The sequence below is a fragment of the Perissodus microlepis genome, chromosome 19 (assembly GCF_051167445.1).
Source record: "Perissodus microlepis isolate ML-2025 ecotype Zambia chromosome 19, ASM5116744v1, whole genome shotgun sequence".
Lineage (NCBI taxonomy): Eukaryota > Metazoa > Chordata > Actinopteri > Cichliformes > Cichlidae > Perissodus > Perissodus microlepis.
This window is the reverse complement of record NC_140479.1, coordinates 30,422,460-30,440,338: the sequence shown is the minus strand read 5'-3', so window position 1 is coordinate 30,440,338 and position 17,879 is coordinate 30,422,460. Positions and strand designations below refer to the sequence as shown.

Here is a 17,879-nt window from a genome sequence, read left to right as displayed (position 1 = left end):
TCTTGTCCTAGTCCAGCCCTGGTCAAATGTATACTTTACAGGTGAAGAAACAAGCTCTCGTGTTGTTGTTTCGGTTTCTATGTTAGGCAGGTAAATAAACAAAAGTTGTAATAAAACCAAATCCAACGTGACATCAGGACATATATGTCCACTAGAGGGGGTTGTGTGCTGTAGTTGTGTGTGCAGTGGTTGAGTCTTTGTCCATATGTTTTTGGGGAAAAAAAGTTGAATTGGCTTTTTTAAATAAGATGATAGAAATATTTGAGATTTGTTTCCAAGTGCTGTTTTATGCACATCGTTACAGATATTTGCTTCAATAAAAGAAAACATTTCCAGTCCAAATAAATGACCAAATGTGAGTGGATTAGGCTGATAGTGCTTAGTGGATATAGTGGCTTTTTATTGGTATTATAAAATATGCATTTCAGTTACACAATGTTTACATTTTCTTAGCTACAATCACAAAAAGTGAAAAAAAAAAAATCCAAACATCTGAATCAACTTATACAAAACACATAATAATGATAATAATAATACACATAAAAATAAATTTACCTGAGAAATGAATTGACTTTCACAGTTATGTCTGGTTTCCTGTACAAAATGACAAACATGTAATGTTATTTATTTGATGTGAAATATGTCATTTTTCTTTGTCTGATGTCAAACGCAACAAACATGAGAGGACAAAGGTAATATTTATAAACAGTGTTTTACTACTTCACTGTAAACACGATATTGCCATTTATCTTCTGGTACATATACAAGAATAAAGAATTATTCTATACTAACTTGCACAAACCAAGAAACAAACATAAATCACAGCAGAAATTCTGACTTCTTTCAGTGGATGTGTACATTTTTTAAAAGCAGTACCATAAAGTATTCTGTTCTATTCTATTCTATTCTGTTCTATTCTCGCAAAACTATTGGATAATATCAACATGAAAACCTCACTATTTACCTAAAGGTTACATGTGAAACAATATTCCAGCGCTTCCGAGTATTATTTATCCATGTTGTTACAAGACTTGGTTTCTATTATTTCAGCAGTATACAACAAGGTTTAAAACAAGGTGCAAACATGAGGTTACACTGAAGAACAAGAAGGTCAGATTAGATTTGCCAGAAAACATCTAAAAGACCTCGCACAGGTTTCGAAAAAACTATCTTTGAAAAGATGAAACCAAGATTAACTTGTATCAGAAACATGGGAAAGTGAAAGTCAGAAGAAGGAGAGAAAAACTTTTCACTACTGCATCATCTGTGAAACATGGTGGAGACAATGAGCCTCATTTACTAATACACGGACTAATACACAAATACACAAGTAGTCCACACAGAAAAATTACTGTTAAATTTGTGAAACGTTGCGTGCCAGCCTATTTTGTTATCACCACAGTGCATATGTTAGTAAATCAGAAGCATTCGGAACCAACATGCACATTTCCTCAACCCCCATTTCTCTGTGTACAAAACTATGTTTACGTCCAAGTGAAGCAGAGCACGTGGTGACGATGTTTTAAGAGAGAAGCCTGCACTTCTAAGACAAGAAATAAGGAGAAAGTTTGAAAATGGAATAACAGTGTCTGAGGTCCAAGGAGGAAGTGAGTCCACATAAGTGATGGTCATCCAAAAATGAAAAATGACTAAATGAAAAAAAAAAAACCTGATACTCACTGTGTCAAACACTAACAGACAACAAGATAAAAACATGGGGAATTACCCATGGCATTCACTTTGAACATTTTTACAGACAGACTGAAAACACTTCAACCCATCTTATCTACCAAACAATATAAGACAGATGCTCTGCAACCCAACTCTCAGTCAGTGATATTCTGAAAAGCAAATCAACTGCCCGTCACTTCAACTTTGGAGAAAAACGCCCGGGTTTCAGCATTAGTATGGCTTTCTTTCAGTATGTCCAGCACTGTGGTTTTGATAGTTTTCTTGTCGACGTTGGAGAGGTTTGCTTTGAGTTTAAGCAGAGCTGAAACATGTTTTTCACTGTTGGTGACAGAAAGAAGAAAATGTTTAAAAAAAGATGTCATGCCAAGTATTTTAAGATTATGTTTATATGCTGTTTGTCATTACAGAATGAGATATTGAGAAACAAAACTGTCAGGTGAAGAAAGTCATATATGACAGTAAGATGCAAACAAATGATGATGATGATGATGTTTCAGCCTACCTTAGATTACATGAATGTGCAAAATCACCCCATTAATGCCACATGATATTAACAATGTTAATAAGTGAAAAAAAAAAAAGATTCTGCAACATTTTTTTAAACTTTCAACACAAGGCTTACAAGTTCAATCATTTCTTTAAACTTATAGTCCATGACTGCAGGTCTCAAAGCAAACAGCTGAATTGCTGATCTGTATTATTGAACCTGTTATTTTTTTCTGTGTGTAACCGGTTTCCTGCCCCTGACACACATCCTTCCTGCAAACATTAACAGCTGTCACATCACCACACCAACTATTGGAAAAAGTGGAGGTGGAAAATGTGTCAATTTCAGTTTTAAATGCAACAATAGATGGAACTCCTATTGGTGACACTGATATGTGCCTAAATTTACATTAATCTCCAAGTTTCCTCTAGTTTTACCAAATAACTCCCCATGAAATCACACACTTCCGTGGTGCTGATGCTTTCAGACACACAGACAGTCTATATGTGAGTGTTATCAACAGCAGTGTTTATGTCCCCTGATTCCCTTTCTCCTTTTCCTTTAAGGTTAGAAATAAGACAAGATCGAGACAGTTTGTTTTCCCGTGCCACATTTGGAAGAATTCTCTCTTTTCACTCTAATTAACAGCATTATTGACTTAATCTACACACAGCTGCTGCTGCTTCTCTCAGGCCTGCATGTTTTATTTAGCTTTCCGTTTCTCATATTAGTTTCCATGAATGTTGCTCATCCTGCTGACAAGAAACATCTGAAACCAACTGAGATGTTTGGCTCAGTCTACTTGCTGTTCCTCCTCAGCTATCGCCAAAAAGTGCAGTTGTTTTTGTATTAAAGTAAATAATGTTTCAGTCAGTTCAAAAGTTACCTGAAGTCGGGATAATCAGATCCCAGTGAAACGATTTGCATCTGTATGGCAGGAATATCTTGGAGTTTTAGCAATTCTGCAATCTTGGTCAGGATTTCCTTTAACCAGTCTTGTTTGGATCCCTGTGAAGACAAATCAGTGACGTCAGTTTAGTCTGCAAGTTTCCCCAAACTGTAATCAACATAGCAATAATGATGTTTTTCATTCTGGAGCTACTGCACTGGAGTTTGACAAGATTAATGATGTATTTGATACGTTCTTTCAGTTTCGTGAATATTGTCTTTATTTATGCACCACATAGTCATCAACTAATGTTCAGATATTTGATACATTTGTAACTACAGTCCAGTTGTCCTTAAGTGGAGGGTTTTTCTTCATTTCTACCATGTTGTGCTCCATGTAAAATCTATGTATATAATATTAATTTATATGCTACAGATACAAATGTGTAATGTAAAAATCTTTTTTAACAATATACAGCAAGTGGGGAAAAAGTGGGGAAAAAAGTGGTCCATCATTTTCTATGGGTCACACTTTTGTTTTTCAGGAATGAGTCCATTGGTTTTCCATTGAGTGTATTTCGTCTATATCCAGGCTTGGAGGATCACATTTTAGTCAGCTGCTCTTTTTTATTTTCAATTTTATAGAACTTTTAATCAAAACTTCCAAACCAAATAAATGTGAAGTTGAGCTGATTCTTATACTTATGTTTTCCAGAGCTCAGCAGAAATCTGACCACTTTTAGGTTTTATTCATGTCTCAGTTAAAGTGTGCATCAAAGATCAAGTCTCACCATTTTGGCAAACAGCTCGTGGAGTTTCTCTGCATTTTCTTTCACAGTCTTGTAAGCCTTCTGCTGCTTTTTGGTGTTCTTTAATTTGACTTTTCCTTTCAGGAGCCTTCGGACATATTCCACTGTCACTTCCTGGTGAAGCTGACCAATCAGCTCCTGAATTTAGCCCAAGTATATAAGTAGTCAGAGCACATCATAATCCTTTTACTTGCAATGAAGGCAATAATGGCCATTCAATCCAAAACAAAGTTTCCTCCTTTTACCTGGTAAGAGGACTGACTCGAACCCTGAAGTTCTTGAAGCTCTTCTTCAGTGCTATTCAGCAGCTTCTCAAACGTGTTCTTCTTCAGCCAGTCACTGGTTCCCAGTTTCTGGTAGTGTGGCTGTGTGAGGAACAAATAACACATTGTTTTAAAATCTTTGATTAAAACATATTAGGATTTATTCCTGAGGATTATTGATATCTGCAGTTGTAAAGAACTTACTTTGAGGACCTTGTGCACAGGAGTTAATAAATAAGTGTGGGCAGACTGTTTCATCTCAGTCAGGACCTGCAAACATTTTTTCTGCACATCCTCTGGGAACAGATCGTGCTTCTCAAAGAAGTCACTTTAGAAAGACCACACAGGACACATTAGCTCACAGTGACGTATTCGCCTGTTATGATGAAGGTAACATCTGAATTTCCATCTAACTGGATCAGAAACAAACCTGAACTGTTCGACACAGCTGAGGTTTGCCTTTATGAAAGCTTTGCTGTGCGGTTCGTTCTGCTTAATGACGTTTTCATGAAATTTTTGATATCTGCAGAAGGTTGAGAATATTTTTCACTTCTATTATCTTGTTATTACCAAACATAAAACTAAAATGTATTTTCAAATGACAATATTTAAAAGACAGCCTTGTGAAGCCTTGTTACCTCTGCATGAAGTCTGTCAGGTTGGATGTTATTTTCTGGGCCTTGTGTCGGTCTCCTACAATTTTGTGCGCTGATGTCACGATGCCGTTGATCAACTGAAGACAAATGGATTGGCAAATCAGTGGCAGTTTTAAGTACCCAAAGCACTTTACACAGCAATGCACTTCCATCATTTTCAGATCCAGTTAAACACCAGGAACCAAACCCAGTGCTTTACAATGTTAGTGACTAACCCAAGTGATTAAACTACAGAATCATGGGAGGGTTTGAAACTGTGACTCTGATCTGACAGTAAATACGTTTCTACAAATGACCCGAACAATAATGACGGTCCTTTCTTTGTTTGTTAGTCTTTTTCTCAAAGTTTCTCAAAGTCTTTTTCAGTTTGGTTAATATGTGCAGCAGGCTGGAAAATATTTGTCGGCACTTCTTTGGAAAGTTTTAAAGTGAATAACAGAGTAAATGTCAGTCTGCACATTTTGTCCTCCTACGATCAAAACAATGTTCCGTCAATATTTCACCACAACAATTTTTTATTGCACAGTTCTGATATAGCAATTTATTCAAAGCCTCTCATTATGGTCAACAATTAGAAATATCATGGTCCAGCGTCTGGTGACTCAGTGTTTATGTTTAGGGTTATGAATATGCTTTGTTTCTGTTAAGTTCTGGTTATATCTTTTGGAGTTTTCTAGTTCTTTGGTTTTGCCTCCATGTCTCCCATGTGTTACACGTCCCTTGTCTAGTTTCCTGTCTAGCGTCTCCCCTGTCAGCCACGTCTTCTTGTCAAGTCCGCGTCTCTGTGTCTGTGTCCTGTTTCCTGTTTTACTTTGACAGTCTTGCTTCCTTTGTTAATTTAAAAAAAAAAATGTTTGCTTCCTGTCCATCTCGTTATGTCAGATTAGTCCCAGCTGTTTTCCTCCTGTTTCCCTTTCCCTCGTTACTCCCCGGTGTATTTAAGCCCTGTGTTTTCCTCTGTCTGTAGTCGTGTCATTAACTACCCTCTCTGTGTTATCCTGTGTTCCTGATTAAATCTTAGTTCTCCACTTCTGGCATCGTCTCTAGTTTTTTTAGTTTTCCAGTCTGAGTTTCATGTTTCTAGCTTCTTGCTTAGTTTTTAACAGCACAATAAGCCGGCCTCCTTTAGTTAAATCTTTCGATTCGTGAGTCATATATTTGGGACCTTCATCCTGCCTGCCACACAGCAAACCATCACAAGAAGTAAACAAAATGCAAAACTTAGTATAAGGACCTTTAAAGTTAGCCAACACACGTGATTCCTTTCACTTTGTGTTGATACATCTTTATTCAAGCTTCATAAAAGCATTGGTGACACTGCATTCCAGCTAAGCATTTCAGCCTCTTTTATATCAAGTTGTAGCAACTCTATAGCAACTCTACCTGGATGACATCATAGGCCACAGGACTGGCGTAGCAACCATCATCTCTTGTTGGCTCCTTTCCTTGATCCCACTCTTTCTTTGCTTCATTCAATACTCGGTCAATAAAAATCATCAGGTCGCTCTAAATACACAACAACACACCACTGTCACTATTATATCTACAATATTCTACCAGCTATAATAAAACAAACTATAACTTTTTTTGAACAGCATTCTAAAAAAGTGCAAAGCAAGCTAAACGTATGACAACAAATCCTTTGTTACCTGTTGTTTGCTGAGGTACTGCTCCTCCAGAGGTTTCAGTAACTCGTCAGGAAGCAGGTTTCCCAGCGCTTCAGTATTGATATTAGTGGCCAGCTCAGGTTTTTCAAGGATTCTGGTACACAGAGCAGATACAGCCCACGTCATTTGTCATTTCCAGTTTAATTCACTTTAGTTCTACTTATATAGCGCCAAAACATTACATCAGTTGCCTCAAAGCACTTTATATTGTAAGATAAGACACTACAATAACACAAAGAAAACTGCAACAATCAAACGACCCTGTATGATCAAACAGTAGGAAGGAAAAACTCCCTATTTACAGGAAGACAAGGTTCTGGGAGGGGCGGCCATCTGCTATGACCACTTGAGGGTGTGGAGAGAAAGACGGGATCAGACATGTTGTGGAAGAGAGGTGGAGATTAATAATAAGTCATGATTAAATGCAGAGTGGTTTAAAAACACACAGAAAGTGAAAAGAGGTGAGTGCAAAAGAAACTCATGGGGAAGGCCCCAGCAGCCTAGACCTACTGCAGCATAACTAAGGGATGATTCAAGGTCATCTGATCTAGCCCTATATGCTTTGTCAAAAATGAAAGATTTAAGCCTCATCTTAAAAGTAGGGTGGCTGTCTTCTGATTCCCAACTGGGAGCTGGTTCCACAGAAGAGGGGCCTGAAAGCTGAAGGCTCTCCCTTCCATTCTACTAAGTGCTCTGTGCTGTGATATGGTACTAAGATGTCTTTAAGAGTAGATGAGATCTGATTATTGAAGACCTTTAATGTGAGAAGAAAGATTTTAAATTTGATTCTGGATTCAACAGTTAGCCGATGAAGAGAAGCCAGTATGGAAGAAATATGATCTCTCTTTCTAGTCCCTGTAGGTACTCCTCCGGAAGCTTTTTGGATCAACTAGAAAGTTTTCGGGGAGTTTTTAGGACAACATGACCACAATGAATTGGAATAGTCCATACTAGAAGTAATAAATGCAGGAATTCGTTTTTCAGCATCAGTCCAAGACAGAATGTTTCTAATCTATGTGTATTAAAGGGCATATCTTGGTCAAAAATGACTCCAAGGTTCCTCACAGTGTTACTGAAGGCCAATTGATCCAAAGTCAAAACCTGGTTAAATGCCATATTTCTAAGCTTTTCAGGTACAATAACTTCAGTTTTATCTGATTTTAGAAGCAGGAAATTAGAGGTCATCCATGTTTTTATGTCTTTAAGGCATTTCTCTTTAACTAATTGGTGTGTGTCTGTGTAGTAATGACAATGCTATGCCTTATAATGAAATTAGTCCCAGCTAAGAACCCTGTTGAACTCCATAATTAACCTTAATGTGTGAAGAAAACTCTACATTGACATGAACAAGTCTGTTAGATAAATATTATTTAAACCACTGCAGCATAGTACCTCCAATACAAACAGCATGCTCTAATTGCTGTGATAAAATATTATGGTCAATAGTATCAAAATTTAATATAGCGCATTAAGCCACCAGAAATGAATCAGAATCAGAATACTTAGGAAATTATGTAAAATGGTTGCTTAATGTACTGAAATCAGCATGGTGGCACAGTGATTAGCACTGCTGCCTCACAGCAAGAAGATCCTGAGTTCATTTCCACCTGGCCAGGGCCTTTCTGTGTGGAGTTTGCATGTTCTCCCCATGTTTACCTGGGTTCTCTCCGGATACTTCAGCTTCCTCCCGCAGTCCAAAGACATGCAGTTAGTGGGGTTAGGTTAATTGGTGATTCAAAATTGCCCATAGGCGTGAATGTGAGTGCGAATGGTTGTCTGTCTCTATGTGTTAGCCCTGTGACAGACTGGCGACCTGTCCAGTATGTACCCTGCCTCCCTCACTATGGTAGCTGGGATAGGCTCCACCCCCCACTCCCCGGCGATGCTGACAAAGATAAGCGGAAGAGAATGGATGGGATGGATGAAAGCCACCAAAAATTTGCAGTTAAAAGACAGGTGTATAAATATTTGTCCATGTATTTGTATTCACTCTGTATTTGTAATTGCTCAGGTATTTATTACTCAGGAATAAATAAAGGACATCCCAGTATAAAAATAATATGCTACTTCAAACAAAAACTAATTGCTTACTTTGGATAAGATTCCTTCACCCATAGCAGGAGGAAACTGCAGTCCTTGTCATCCACAGAACCCACAGTCTTTCTGAGCCTGGCCTTGAAAGTTTGATGGTACTCTCTTGCATAAAAGTTACAGATGTCCATCTCTGGTGGGTAGCAGTTCTTCACCTCCTCCACCACCCACTGCAGGTCGTCCTTCAGCTGTTTGCCCATGGACTGGATAGTTGCCTGGATAGTTGACTGGTTCACCTGGTCACCAGTGGGGCTCGATGGATTATCCATACGCCCATTTACTAATTTTTGAACGACTTCGTCATGGCGCTTCTTCCACTCGCTGGGCCTCCAGGCCGGTGGAGTTTGAGAATTTTGTTTCCACAGCTGGTCCCGCTCTTCCTCAAGGTTGATGGCTTTTACTGCAGATTTCAAAGCAGACACTGATGCTTCCTCAGTGCTGAGAGAAAAGCTCTGCTGCAGAATGTGCCATACATGCTCTTCAAGGGCTTTATGGTCTGCAGCAAGCCTTTCTACTGCTTCCTTGTTGGCCTCAGCTGTCTCCCAAAACACATGTTTCTCCCTGTCTATCAGTTGCTGAGTGGCTTCACAAAAGGCTTGAATTTCAAGGTATTCCTCAAAAGTAGGAGTCACTAGTGGACAATAACAAAGACAAATCTTTTTAAATTATCAGCACTATTTTATAGATGAATCATCCAGGCTCTGTGAAACTGCTTTGATACTTTCTCAAGTTTTCAGTCCTAAATATGAAACAGGTCAGAAGAAGAGTTTATAGCCATTATTATTTTTTCGTTCCACAATTTTACTGTGGAAAACACTTTTATTTATAACATGTTTCCGACTGGATTTTTGGACCTCTGACCTTTATAACTATTTAAATACATATCCATTTTGATGTATGTCCAATGTTCCCAAATTAATTTTATTTTCAGTTTTTTGGAAAAAAAACCTGATCAAAACATTTTTTCTCTTGATATCTATGATAGTAAACATTGAAACAAATCTTTCTAAACAGTGAAATGAATGGTGCACATGTACTATATACACATAATTAAATATAATAAAAATAATTATAATTAAACTCATATCAAGTATATTTAAATGGGGTTGAACAAATAAAAAAATATTTATACTTCCCACCTTTTTCGTCCATCGAGGAGGGTTTATCCTCGTCCCTTTTCTGTTTAAAAGAAAACTTTCTCTTAGAAGTATTGTTGGGATCTGAAACAAAGTACACAGTTTAATGACAGGTTGATTAACAGACTGCAGAGATGACTTCAATCTTTTGTGATTTGTATGCAATAAAGATTGGTGATGGATACTCTAATAAGATTGTCTTTTATATGTTATTGTTCTGCCCAATGAGGTTGAAATTTGCCATCAGTTTGATGTTTAAAGGTGCACAGTGACAGGAAATAAAAACGCACATCAAATGTATTGCACATAGCAAGTCTGTTTTGAAAATGTAAGGAGTAGAAAGGAGATAAATTTGCACTAAAAGCATTAAAAAGAAAAAACAAAAAGTTAAAAGGAATACTTAAAGCACTTCAAATTAAAAATAAATACACTAAAAAGTATTTGTACTTCCCACCTTTTTCTTCCTTCAAGTCTTCAGAGGGGAGTGTACCCACTTCCTTTTTCCGTCTCCAACGAATGGATTCTCTCAGTCTATTAAATGTATTATCAAACCTCGGCATACTGGGATCTAAAAAAGAAAAGCACACAGTTTAATGTAGTTTTAATGACAGACTGCAGACACGATTTCTGGTCTTTTGTTTTCTCCACTTTGCACAGACAAGCATCAGCAGTGCTTTTTGTTTTGAAGTCAGTGCCAAAAAAATTGTTGTTGTTTTCTTGTCCACTATAATGACCACTGCAGAGAACATTTTGGTTTGTTCTTTTATGATTGTATAATCTTAATGGGCCATCTACTTCATTGTTTTAATAGACTTTCCTACCACTGCTATGCTGATGACAAACAGTTTTACTTTTATGTCAGACCCAACAACGTTAACAATCAATGATTCTCTGTCATTACTACTTGGATGTTTTCAAATTTACGGGGCGTGGTCTGTGGTGCCGCTGCAGGGAGGCTAACACACTAGAGCTGCATCAGCAATTACGCCTCACCTGCTTAAGAGGGATGAACTGAGTCCTGATGTGGTGGTTGTTGGTGTGTGTGGCTGGCAGCTGAAAAGCTGCAGCCGTGTGTGAAGTTACAACAACCGTAATTAAGAAAAGTATTAAAGGTGTGCAATATGTGGTTGGGTCTGCCATGCATCTGTTACATTACTTCATCGCAATTTCAGTAAAACTGAGGTTCTAGTACTTGGCCCAGCCAGTTTCTCTAAGGAGATAAGTCAGTACATCGGCCCCTTCTAAAACTAAAAACCTTGGTATAATTTTTGACCAACACCTGAATTTTGAAATTCACATCTCAAAGCTCACCCAAACTTGTTTCCTTCACCTCAGGAATATTGCAAAATTCCATTACTAACAGATAATCCTCTGCATGGACAGGCCACTGCTTATACAGCAGAGCTTCTGAAACCTGATCACTGCAGCCGACCTTTCCGATCCCCTAACCAGGGCTCTCTTACTGTCCTTCGCTCGATTATAAAACCAGAGGTGATTGTGATTTTGAGGTTGTTGCACCCAAACTCTGGAACAGCCTTCCTCACTCAATCAGGTCTGCTAACTCTGTTATTTGATTTAAAAGGTTCATTCCTGAGCCTGGAGCAGCTCTTGACAAAACACCTGGCTAGCATGTACAGAGACCTGATCACAACATCTTTGGAATGAATAAGCACAATCAGGCCTTGTCACTCAAAATCAACTGTGGTCTTCAAAAATGCACTCGTACCTGCAGTTTGCACCCAGATGCAACAATCTGATGGAAAGCCTTGAACCAGAGGTGGAGGCTTTTCCAGCAGCAGATTAGTGCCCATGGTTTAGCATGAGAAAGTTAATGTCCACATACTTTGTTCATACATTTTCAAACTTTAGTCAATATCGACTATGTTAATGTAAATATTTAAAAAAATGTTAGTAGAAGTTTAATAATTAAATATTGCCGGTTTATAGGATCATTGATCTAGTATTAAAGTTAATACCTGTCTTTGATGGTGTCGGTGGTTTGGATTTGAGAGAAGAAACATCTGACTCTTCATCCTCTTTTTTCTCTTCATTCTCCAGACAGGTGGCTGAAGAGTCGTCGCCAAGACCTGACAGAGAGTAAAGCAGAGCACTGCTGGTAACAGCACAATTTTCTCATAACAGGTTGATTTGGCAAAGATTTGATGCCAGATAACCTTCCTGATGCAACTCTCTCCAGTTATCTAGGGCTGGGACCTGCAGTGCACTGGCTTGTGTTCACACATTATGTGATGAACTTCTCAGAAACTGTTTTCTTGATATTCATTTGTCATCTGTAGCGCTAACTAGATCCTGAAGTACCACGATTATTACTCATGAACATCTGCACCAAAAATGCTGTTTTGGATTGTTTGGACTCACTTTACCCACTAAGTGTGATTTGCATGCAATAAAGATTGGCGATGGACACTCTAATAAGATTGTCTTTTATGTGTTATTGTTCTGCCCAATCCCACATACCAAGCAGGTCTGGCCTGGATCTGGTATCAAACCGGCACTGCTGACTTCTGGCATGATAAGACATATGTCATCCAGATATGGGCCAGGCCTGGCATAGATGGCACTGTTTATGTGATGGCATGCCACATCTGGCTTGATTGTGGTTTGGTTTATGTGGCCCAGGCCCACAGAAAACAGGTCTGGCCCGGATCTGGCATCAAGCTGGCACTTCTGACTGACTGGAGTCATGGCAGGGTGTATGTCAACCAGATGTGGGCCAGGTCTGGCAATGATGGCACTATTTTTGTTCCTATTTTCCTATTTTAGTTAGAAGACCCAAATGCCATGTTGCAATACTATACTGCTATGGTAACCAACGTTTCAAATGCAGGTGTGACAGGTTTGTGAGTGTACACTTTATCCAAAACCTAGTGACGGTTTACACATGTTTGACAGTGGGTGGCTGTAGCTCAGGAGGTAGAGCAGGTCACCTACTGATCGCAAGCTTAGTGGTTCGATCCCTGGCTCCTCCAGTCTGCATGTCAAGAGTGTGAATGTGCATGAAAGTAAATAGGAAACACTCAGTTTAGAGGAAGTGTTTGTTAAATGTGGCATGTTGTATAGAGCACTTTAAGTAATCTGGGAGACTAGAAAAGCGCTGTATAAGAGTCAGTCCATTCACTGTCTGAACAGAGTTTTGTCATGTTACTTTTGCACTGTTTTGCATGTTCTGGCACCTGTTGTTATTACATGGCTTGATTAAGGTACACATTAGGCTGACATCTGGGGCCAGAGCTGAAACTGTCTACAACTGGCCTTGTGCTGGCCCATGTGTGGGCTACATCTGGCAAACCAAATCTGGGCCACCAAAGGGCCGTCATTCTTTGCGGTATGTGGGCCAGATCTAAGCCATACCAATTTTGTTATGTGGGATAAGGTTGCAATTTGGCATCAGCTTGATGTTTAAAGGTGCACAGTGACAGGAAATAAAAACACACGTGCAAAAAAAAAATTCAAATACATTACACCTGGCAAGTCTGATTTGAAAACGTAAGGAGTAGAAAGGAGATATATTTGCATTAAAAAGTAAAAGTTAAAAGGAATACTTAAATAAAGCACTGAAAATTAAAAACAGGTACAGTAAAAAGTATTTGTACTTCCCACCTTTTTCTTCCTTCAAGTCTTCAGAGGGGAGTGTATCCACTTCCTTTTTCCGTCTCCAACGAAAAGATTCTCTCAGTCTATTTAATGTATTATCAAACTTCGGCATACTGGGATCTAAGAAAGAAAAGCAAACAGTTTAATATAGTTTTTGAATAACAAACTACGGCCTGATTTCTGGTCTTTTGTTTTCTCCACTTTCCACAGACAGGAGAACATTTTAATAAACATTTTACAGAGAAAAAAATCATTTGCAAGTGTGCAGATTTTAGCCACTTTGGTTTGTTCTTTCATGACTGCATGCTCTTAAACATGAAAGCTGATAATAGCGATTTTTAAACAGATGACATTTGGAGTTTTTATAGTAAGGGTAACAATCCATGCATAAATGATCTATACCCTGGTGGAGGGGTTTGTGTATTCCAGAGATCCCAGGGGCTATGATGTTGGGGGGCTTTTGTCCCCTGGTAGGTGTGAGGCACCAGATAAAGAGCAATTCAAAAACCCATATGAGAAGACCCAGGGAACAGTTTACCCTTCCCAGGATAGGGTTACCGGGGCTCTGCCCTGGAGCAAGGATGTTCCCTGTGCCTTCGGGTCAGGAAACGTGTCCTGACTGTCGTCAGCCTCTATGTGCTGAATGACAGTTCAGAGTACCGGGCCTTCCTGGAGTTCATGAAGAGAAAACTGAGCGTAAAAGCGAAACTTTCGATTACCAGTCAATCTTCGTCCCCACCCTCACTTATGGTCAACAGTCTTGGGTAGTCACCAAAAGAACAAGGTCGCAGATACAAAGGAGCTCTCTCCAAAGGATGGCTGGCCTCTCCCTTAGAGATAACGTAAGGTATTCAGCCATCCAGGAGGGGCTCAGAGTAGAGCCGCTGCTCCTCCACATCATAAGGAGCCAGTTGAGGTGGTTTGGGCATCTGACAAGGATGCCTCCTGGGCACCTCCTGGGTGAGGTGTTCTGGACATGTCGGACCAGGAGGAGGCCCCTCTATCTCTTGGCTGGCCTGGGAACGCCTTGGTGTTCCCCCAGACAAGCAAGAGGAGGTGGCTTGAGAGAGGGAGGTCTGGGCTTCTCTGCTAAGGATGCTGCCCCCACAACCTGGCCCCGAATAAGCAAAAAAGGATGGGTGCAGGGATGGATGGATGGATTTGTATGTGAAAGTAAATCTCTACATATCCAGTATGCAGGATCATTGATCTAGTATTAAAGTTAAGAAGTTTCACCTGTGTTTGATGGTGTTAGTGGTCTGGATTTGTGAGAAGAAACATCTGACTCATCATCCTCTTTTTCCTGGTTGCTCTTCGGAGAGGTGGATGTAGAGCCAGGACTCAGACCTGACAGAGAGGGAAGAAGAGGACATTTGTAAAAGCTGTTTTCTCTTTTAAACTGACTCTTTAGTCCCTAGTTTCAAAAACACATTCGTCTTTGTGGTGTCACAGCAATTAATGTCCTGCCACAGGATTCAATTCAGGTTGAGCTCTGGACTTTTTCTGGGACGAGCCAAAAATATTGATTCTTTGCTTTTTTTTTCCACCATTCTGTTGTAGATTTGCTGCAGTGCATGAGATCATTGTCCTGTTGCATGGCGTACTTTGGGCCAAGCGCTGGTTTCACATTTGACTGTAAAACACTTTGGTATACAAAGTAGTTCATGTATCCTGTAGCAGGCAAACCAAAGCCCTCGCCTCAAAGGATAACCTGAAGCAGAGGACAGACCAGTAAAGTGGCTTCTTCCACCCTCTTGCACAGGCTGAAAAGTCTAGTATTTTGCTGTTAATGTGGGGAAAAATAAATATATCTTTATGAAATATAATAGACATTAAACTTCTGGGGAAAAGAGCAATATTTTTACATCTTCCATTTCTTTGTATTTAAAGTTTGAGGTGAGTTTTTATATCTTTACCAGCACTAGTTAATGTTAACTCAAGGAAAACCCTGAGGAAAACTTGTCTGCTTATGTATGACCCAGGCATTCCTTCATTTAGCAAACGGACATGTTCCAACAAGTTTAACGGTCTTCTTGTGTTTCGTTTTATTTTTCTAAGGAAATTATGTCTTTCATAGTGCATGTGTGCACATCATTCTGTCTGCAAACACAGTAGCTTGAAAAGTTTGGAATGAATTCTGAGACTGTAGACTGAGGTCATCTTAACTACTCATTAAAATTTGCTTTACAGCCACTGAGATCTTCAATACCAACTTAAAATGTGTTTATTTGTCAGAAATTGACAAAAAGCTTAAAACTATGATTTTTAGTGTGTGCACTGTTTCTCATTGCCAGTGTTTGTACTGACAACATAAAGGTACATAGGCGATGATATATATGGTCAAGTAAATATGACATTAGTTTGTATACAAATATCATGTTTTACAAGTTAACCCTAAAATTCATTATATCTTTAAAGAAAGTTAGTAAGAAATATGGGTGGGTAAAAAAACTATATCCAAACTCAAAGCGATTTGAATTTAAATAATCCGATACTGATTGATTATTAAATCCTTAAATCAATTTTTAAATATAAATATATTTTGCCACGTATGTCAGAGTCTCAACTAAAAAGCTCTCAAACCATTTCAACAACCACAAAACAGATAAGATTCCACAAAAGAGGGAACACAAAGCGTGGAGTACTTCAATACCAGTTTTCCACAAGAAATCTGTGTTTTCTGCCTTATTCGCTTTCTTATTATACACCAGTCTACAGCTGTGTACGGTGTATGGTGATGTCTGACGCTTTTTTCACCAAAAATGACCTCCAACAAGAAACCTAATTTCTGCTAGTCCCACAAGTGTCAGTTTTATTTTAATACCTAGATAGTTTACACAACCTTGGGCACGTCATTTTTCATCAGGAACCTCAGAAAACCCTGGGGGCTTAACAGAATAAATACAAAGTGAAATATTGTAACTGCTTTAGGATCCGTTCTTGATATGCAAATAAATATTTTTAATTTACAAAAATGGCCTGTATTCGTATAGCGCTTTACTAGTCCGTAAGGACCCCAAAGCGCTTTACACGTTCAGTCATCCACCCATTCACATACTGGTGATGGCAAGCTACATTGCAGCCACAGCCACCCTGACAGAGGCGAGGGTGCCGGACACTGGCGCCACCGGGCCCTCTGACCATCACCAGTAGGCAACGGGTGAAGTGTCTTGCCCAAGGACACAACGGCCGAGACTGTCGGAGCCGGGGCTCGAACCGGCAACTTTCCAATTACAAGACGAACACCCAACTCTTGAGCCACGATCGCCCCTACAAGGTTTAGAGGGTTCTTTTGACAGTACATATCCAAGTCAGATGATCATAATTCTAATATTTCTGACTGAGTCAAAATCGAATTGAATCAAAATGAATCAGGACCTTGTGAATCAAACTTGAATCATTTGTAGAAATCAGTGACAATACAGAGTCTTATTTAGAAATATACTGTAGTATAATATTGTATAATTAGCTCACGTTAATCATGTCCAGTTATTACAGATAAATATCTATTATCCATTACCTGCTCCTACATAATGTTTGTGTCAAAGTAAATCTGTCACCTTTATCTGATTTTTACTGCACTACAAATTTCCTGTAGGACATTTAAAAAGAAGAAAAGAAAACTACATGACTATATACATTACAATTACAATACTGTTCTTTTAAAAGTAAACAGAGTGAGCTGCTGTGGTGGAGCTTTGTGAATGCATGTCTCCTAAAATCAAACATCACCGTTAATGTCTTGGACAGGGGGACACATTTCTGCACCTACATTTTCTAAATGTAATGGTGCCTGCCTTCAGTCAGCTTGATAGATTGTGGGTACAATAGTACCCACATCTCAGAGGAATGACTCATGTGGGTCCTCTAGGGAAATATATGCAACCCGCACTGTCAGAAAGCTGGGAAACACTCATACTGTAAATTAAGATTTTAGGCATAGAACATAGAAGACATATCAAATGTGAGCAACATGTCCTAAAGTTGGGAAAGGCAGCAAAGTAAGTGGTGCTAACAAGGAACAGCTGGAGGAAAATTTTGCAACTGGTTAGTTTAATGCCCACAGTTCAGTAACATGATTGGGTATGAAAAGAGCATCTTAGGGAGACGGAGGTGCACCAATCTGCAAAAAATGGACACTCAGTCCTCTGGCCTAAACAAGAGAGACACCATCTAGCTTGCCATCTGTGTTTACATTTGACAGGAGATTTTATGAAAACCCCAACGGTACTCACTGGGTGACGGAGGTTGTGGTGAAGCCGCAGAATCCAACTTCTTTGCAGATTCATCTGATTCTGGTGATAACTTGGATTCCTTGTCACCAGGCGATGGAGGATTCTTCCGTGTTGGAAGCCGGATTCTCCATCTAAACTTCCCCATCATGCCCACATTTATGCCACCATCAGTCGACGTCTTCTCATCGCTCTTGATGGATCCATTGCTCTTGGTGGACACCGTGTCATTGCTGGGGTTCTCAGTGGAATTGTCCATCATTTGTGACATGTTATTCCATTATCTACCCAAATGTGAACATGTAATAAATACTCAAGTAAAGTAATGAAGCATTTCTATTTT

General features: G+C 39.1%; 1 protein-coding gene across 1 annotated transcript; it reads right to left on the bottom strand.

The window, feature by feature from the left end:
- Positions 1-1,499: 1,499 nt before the first annotated feature.
- Positions 1,500-17,807, bottom strand: LOC146366343 (tumor necrosis factor alpha-induced protein 2-like). Its single transcript, XM_084914187.1, has 16 exons — positions 17,540-17,807; positions 14,541-14,651; positions 13,311-13,424; positions 11,666-11,776; positions 10,144-10,257; positions 9,693-9,773; positions 8,554-9,184; positions 6,445-6,556; positions 6,179-6,301; positions 4,778-4,872; positions 4,570-4,662; positions 4,344-4,467; positions 4,122-4,241; positions 3,859-4,014; positions 3,066-3,187; positions 1,500-2,010 (listed from the first exon to the last, which is right to left on the bottom strand). Exons 1-16 carry the CDS (start codon positions 17,805-17,807, stop codon positions 1,854-1,856), a joined length of 2,532 nt encoding a protein of 843 aa, XP_084770313.1. The 3' UTR covers positions 1,500-1,853.
- Positions 17,808-17,879: the final 72 nt, after the last annotated feature.

Excerpts from the sequence above, each read along its gene's own strand:
- LOC146366343 (XM_084914187.1), bottom strand. The coding sequence starts at position 17,807 with ATGTCACAAATGATGGACAATTCCACTGAGAACCCCAGCAATGACACG. Across the intron at positions 4,663-4,777 it reads CTGACAGACTTCATGCAGAG|ATATCAAAAATTTCATGAAA; the intron begins GTAACAAGGCTT and ends AACCTTCTGCAG. Across the intron at positions 4,015-4,121 it reads CGAGTCAGTCCTCTTACCAG|GAGCTGATTGGTCAGCTTCA; the intron begins GTAAAAGGAGGA and ends GGCTAAATTCAG.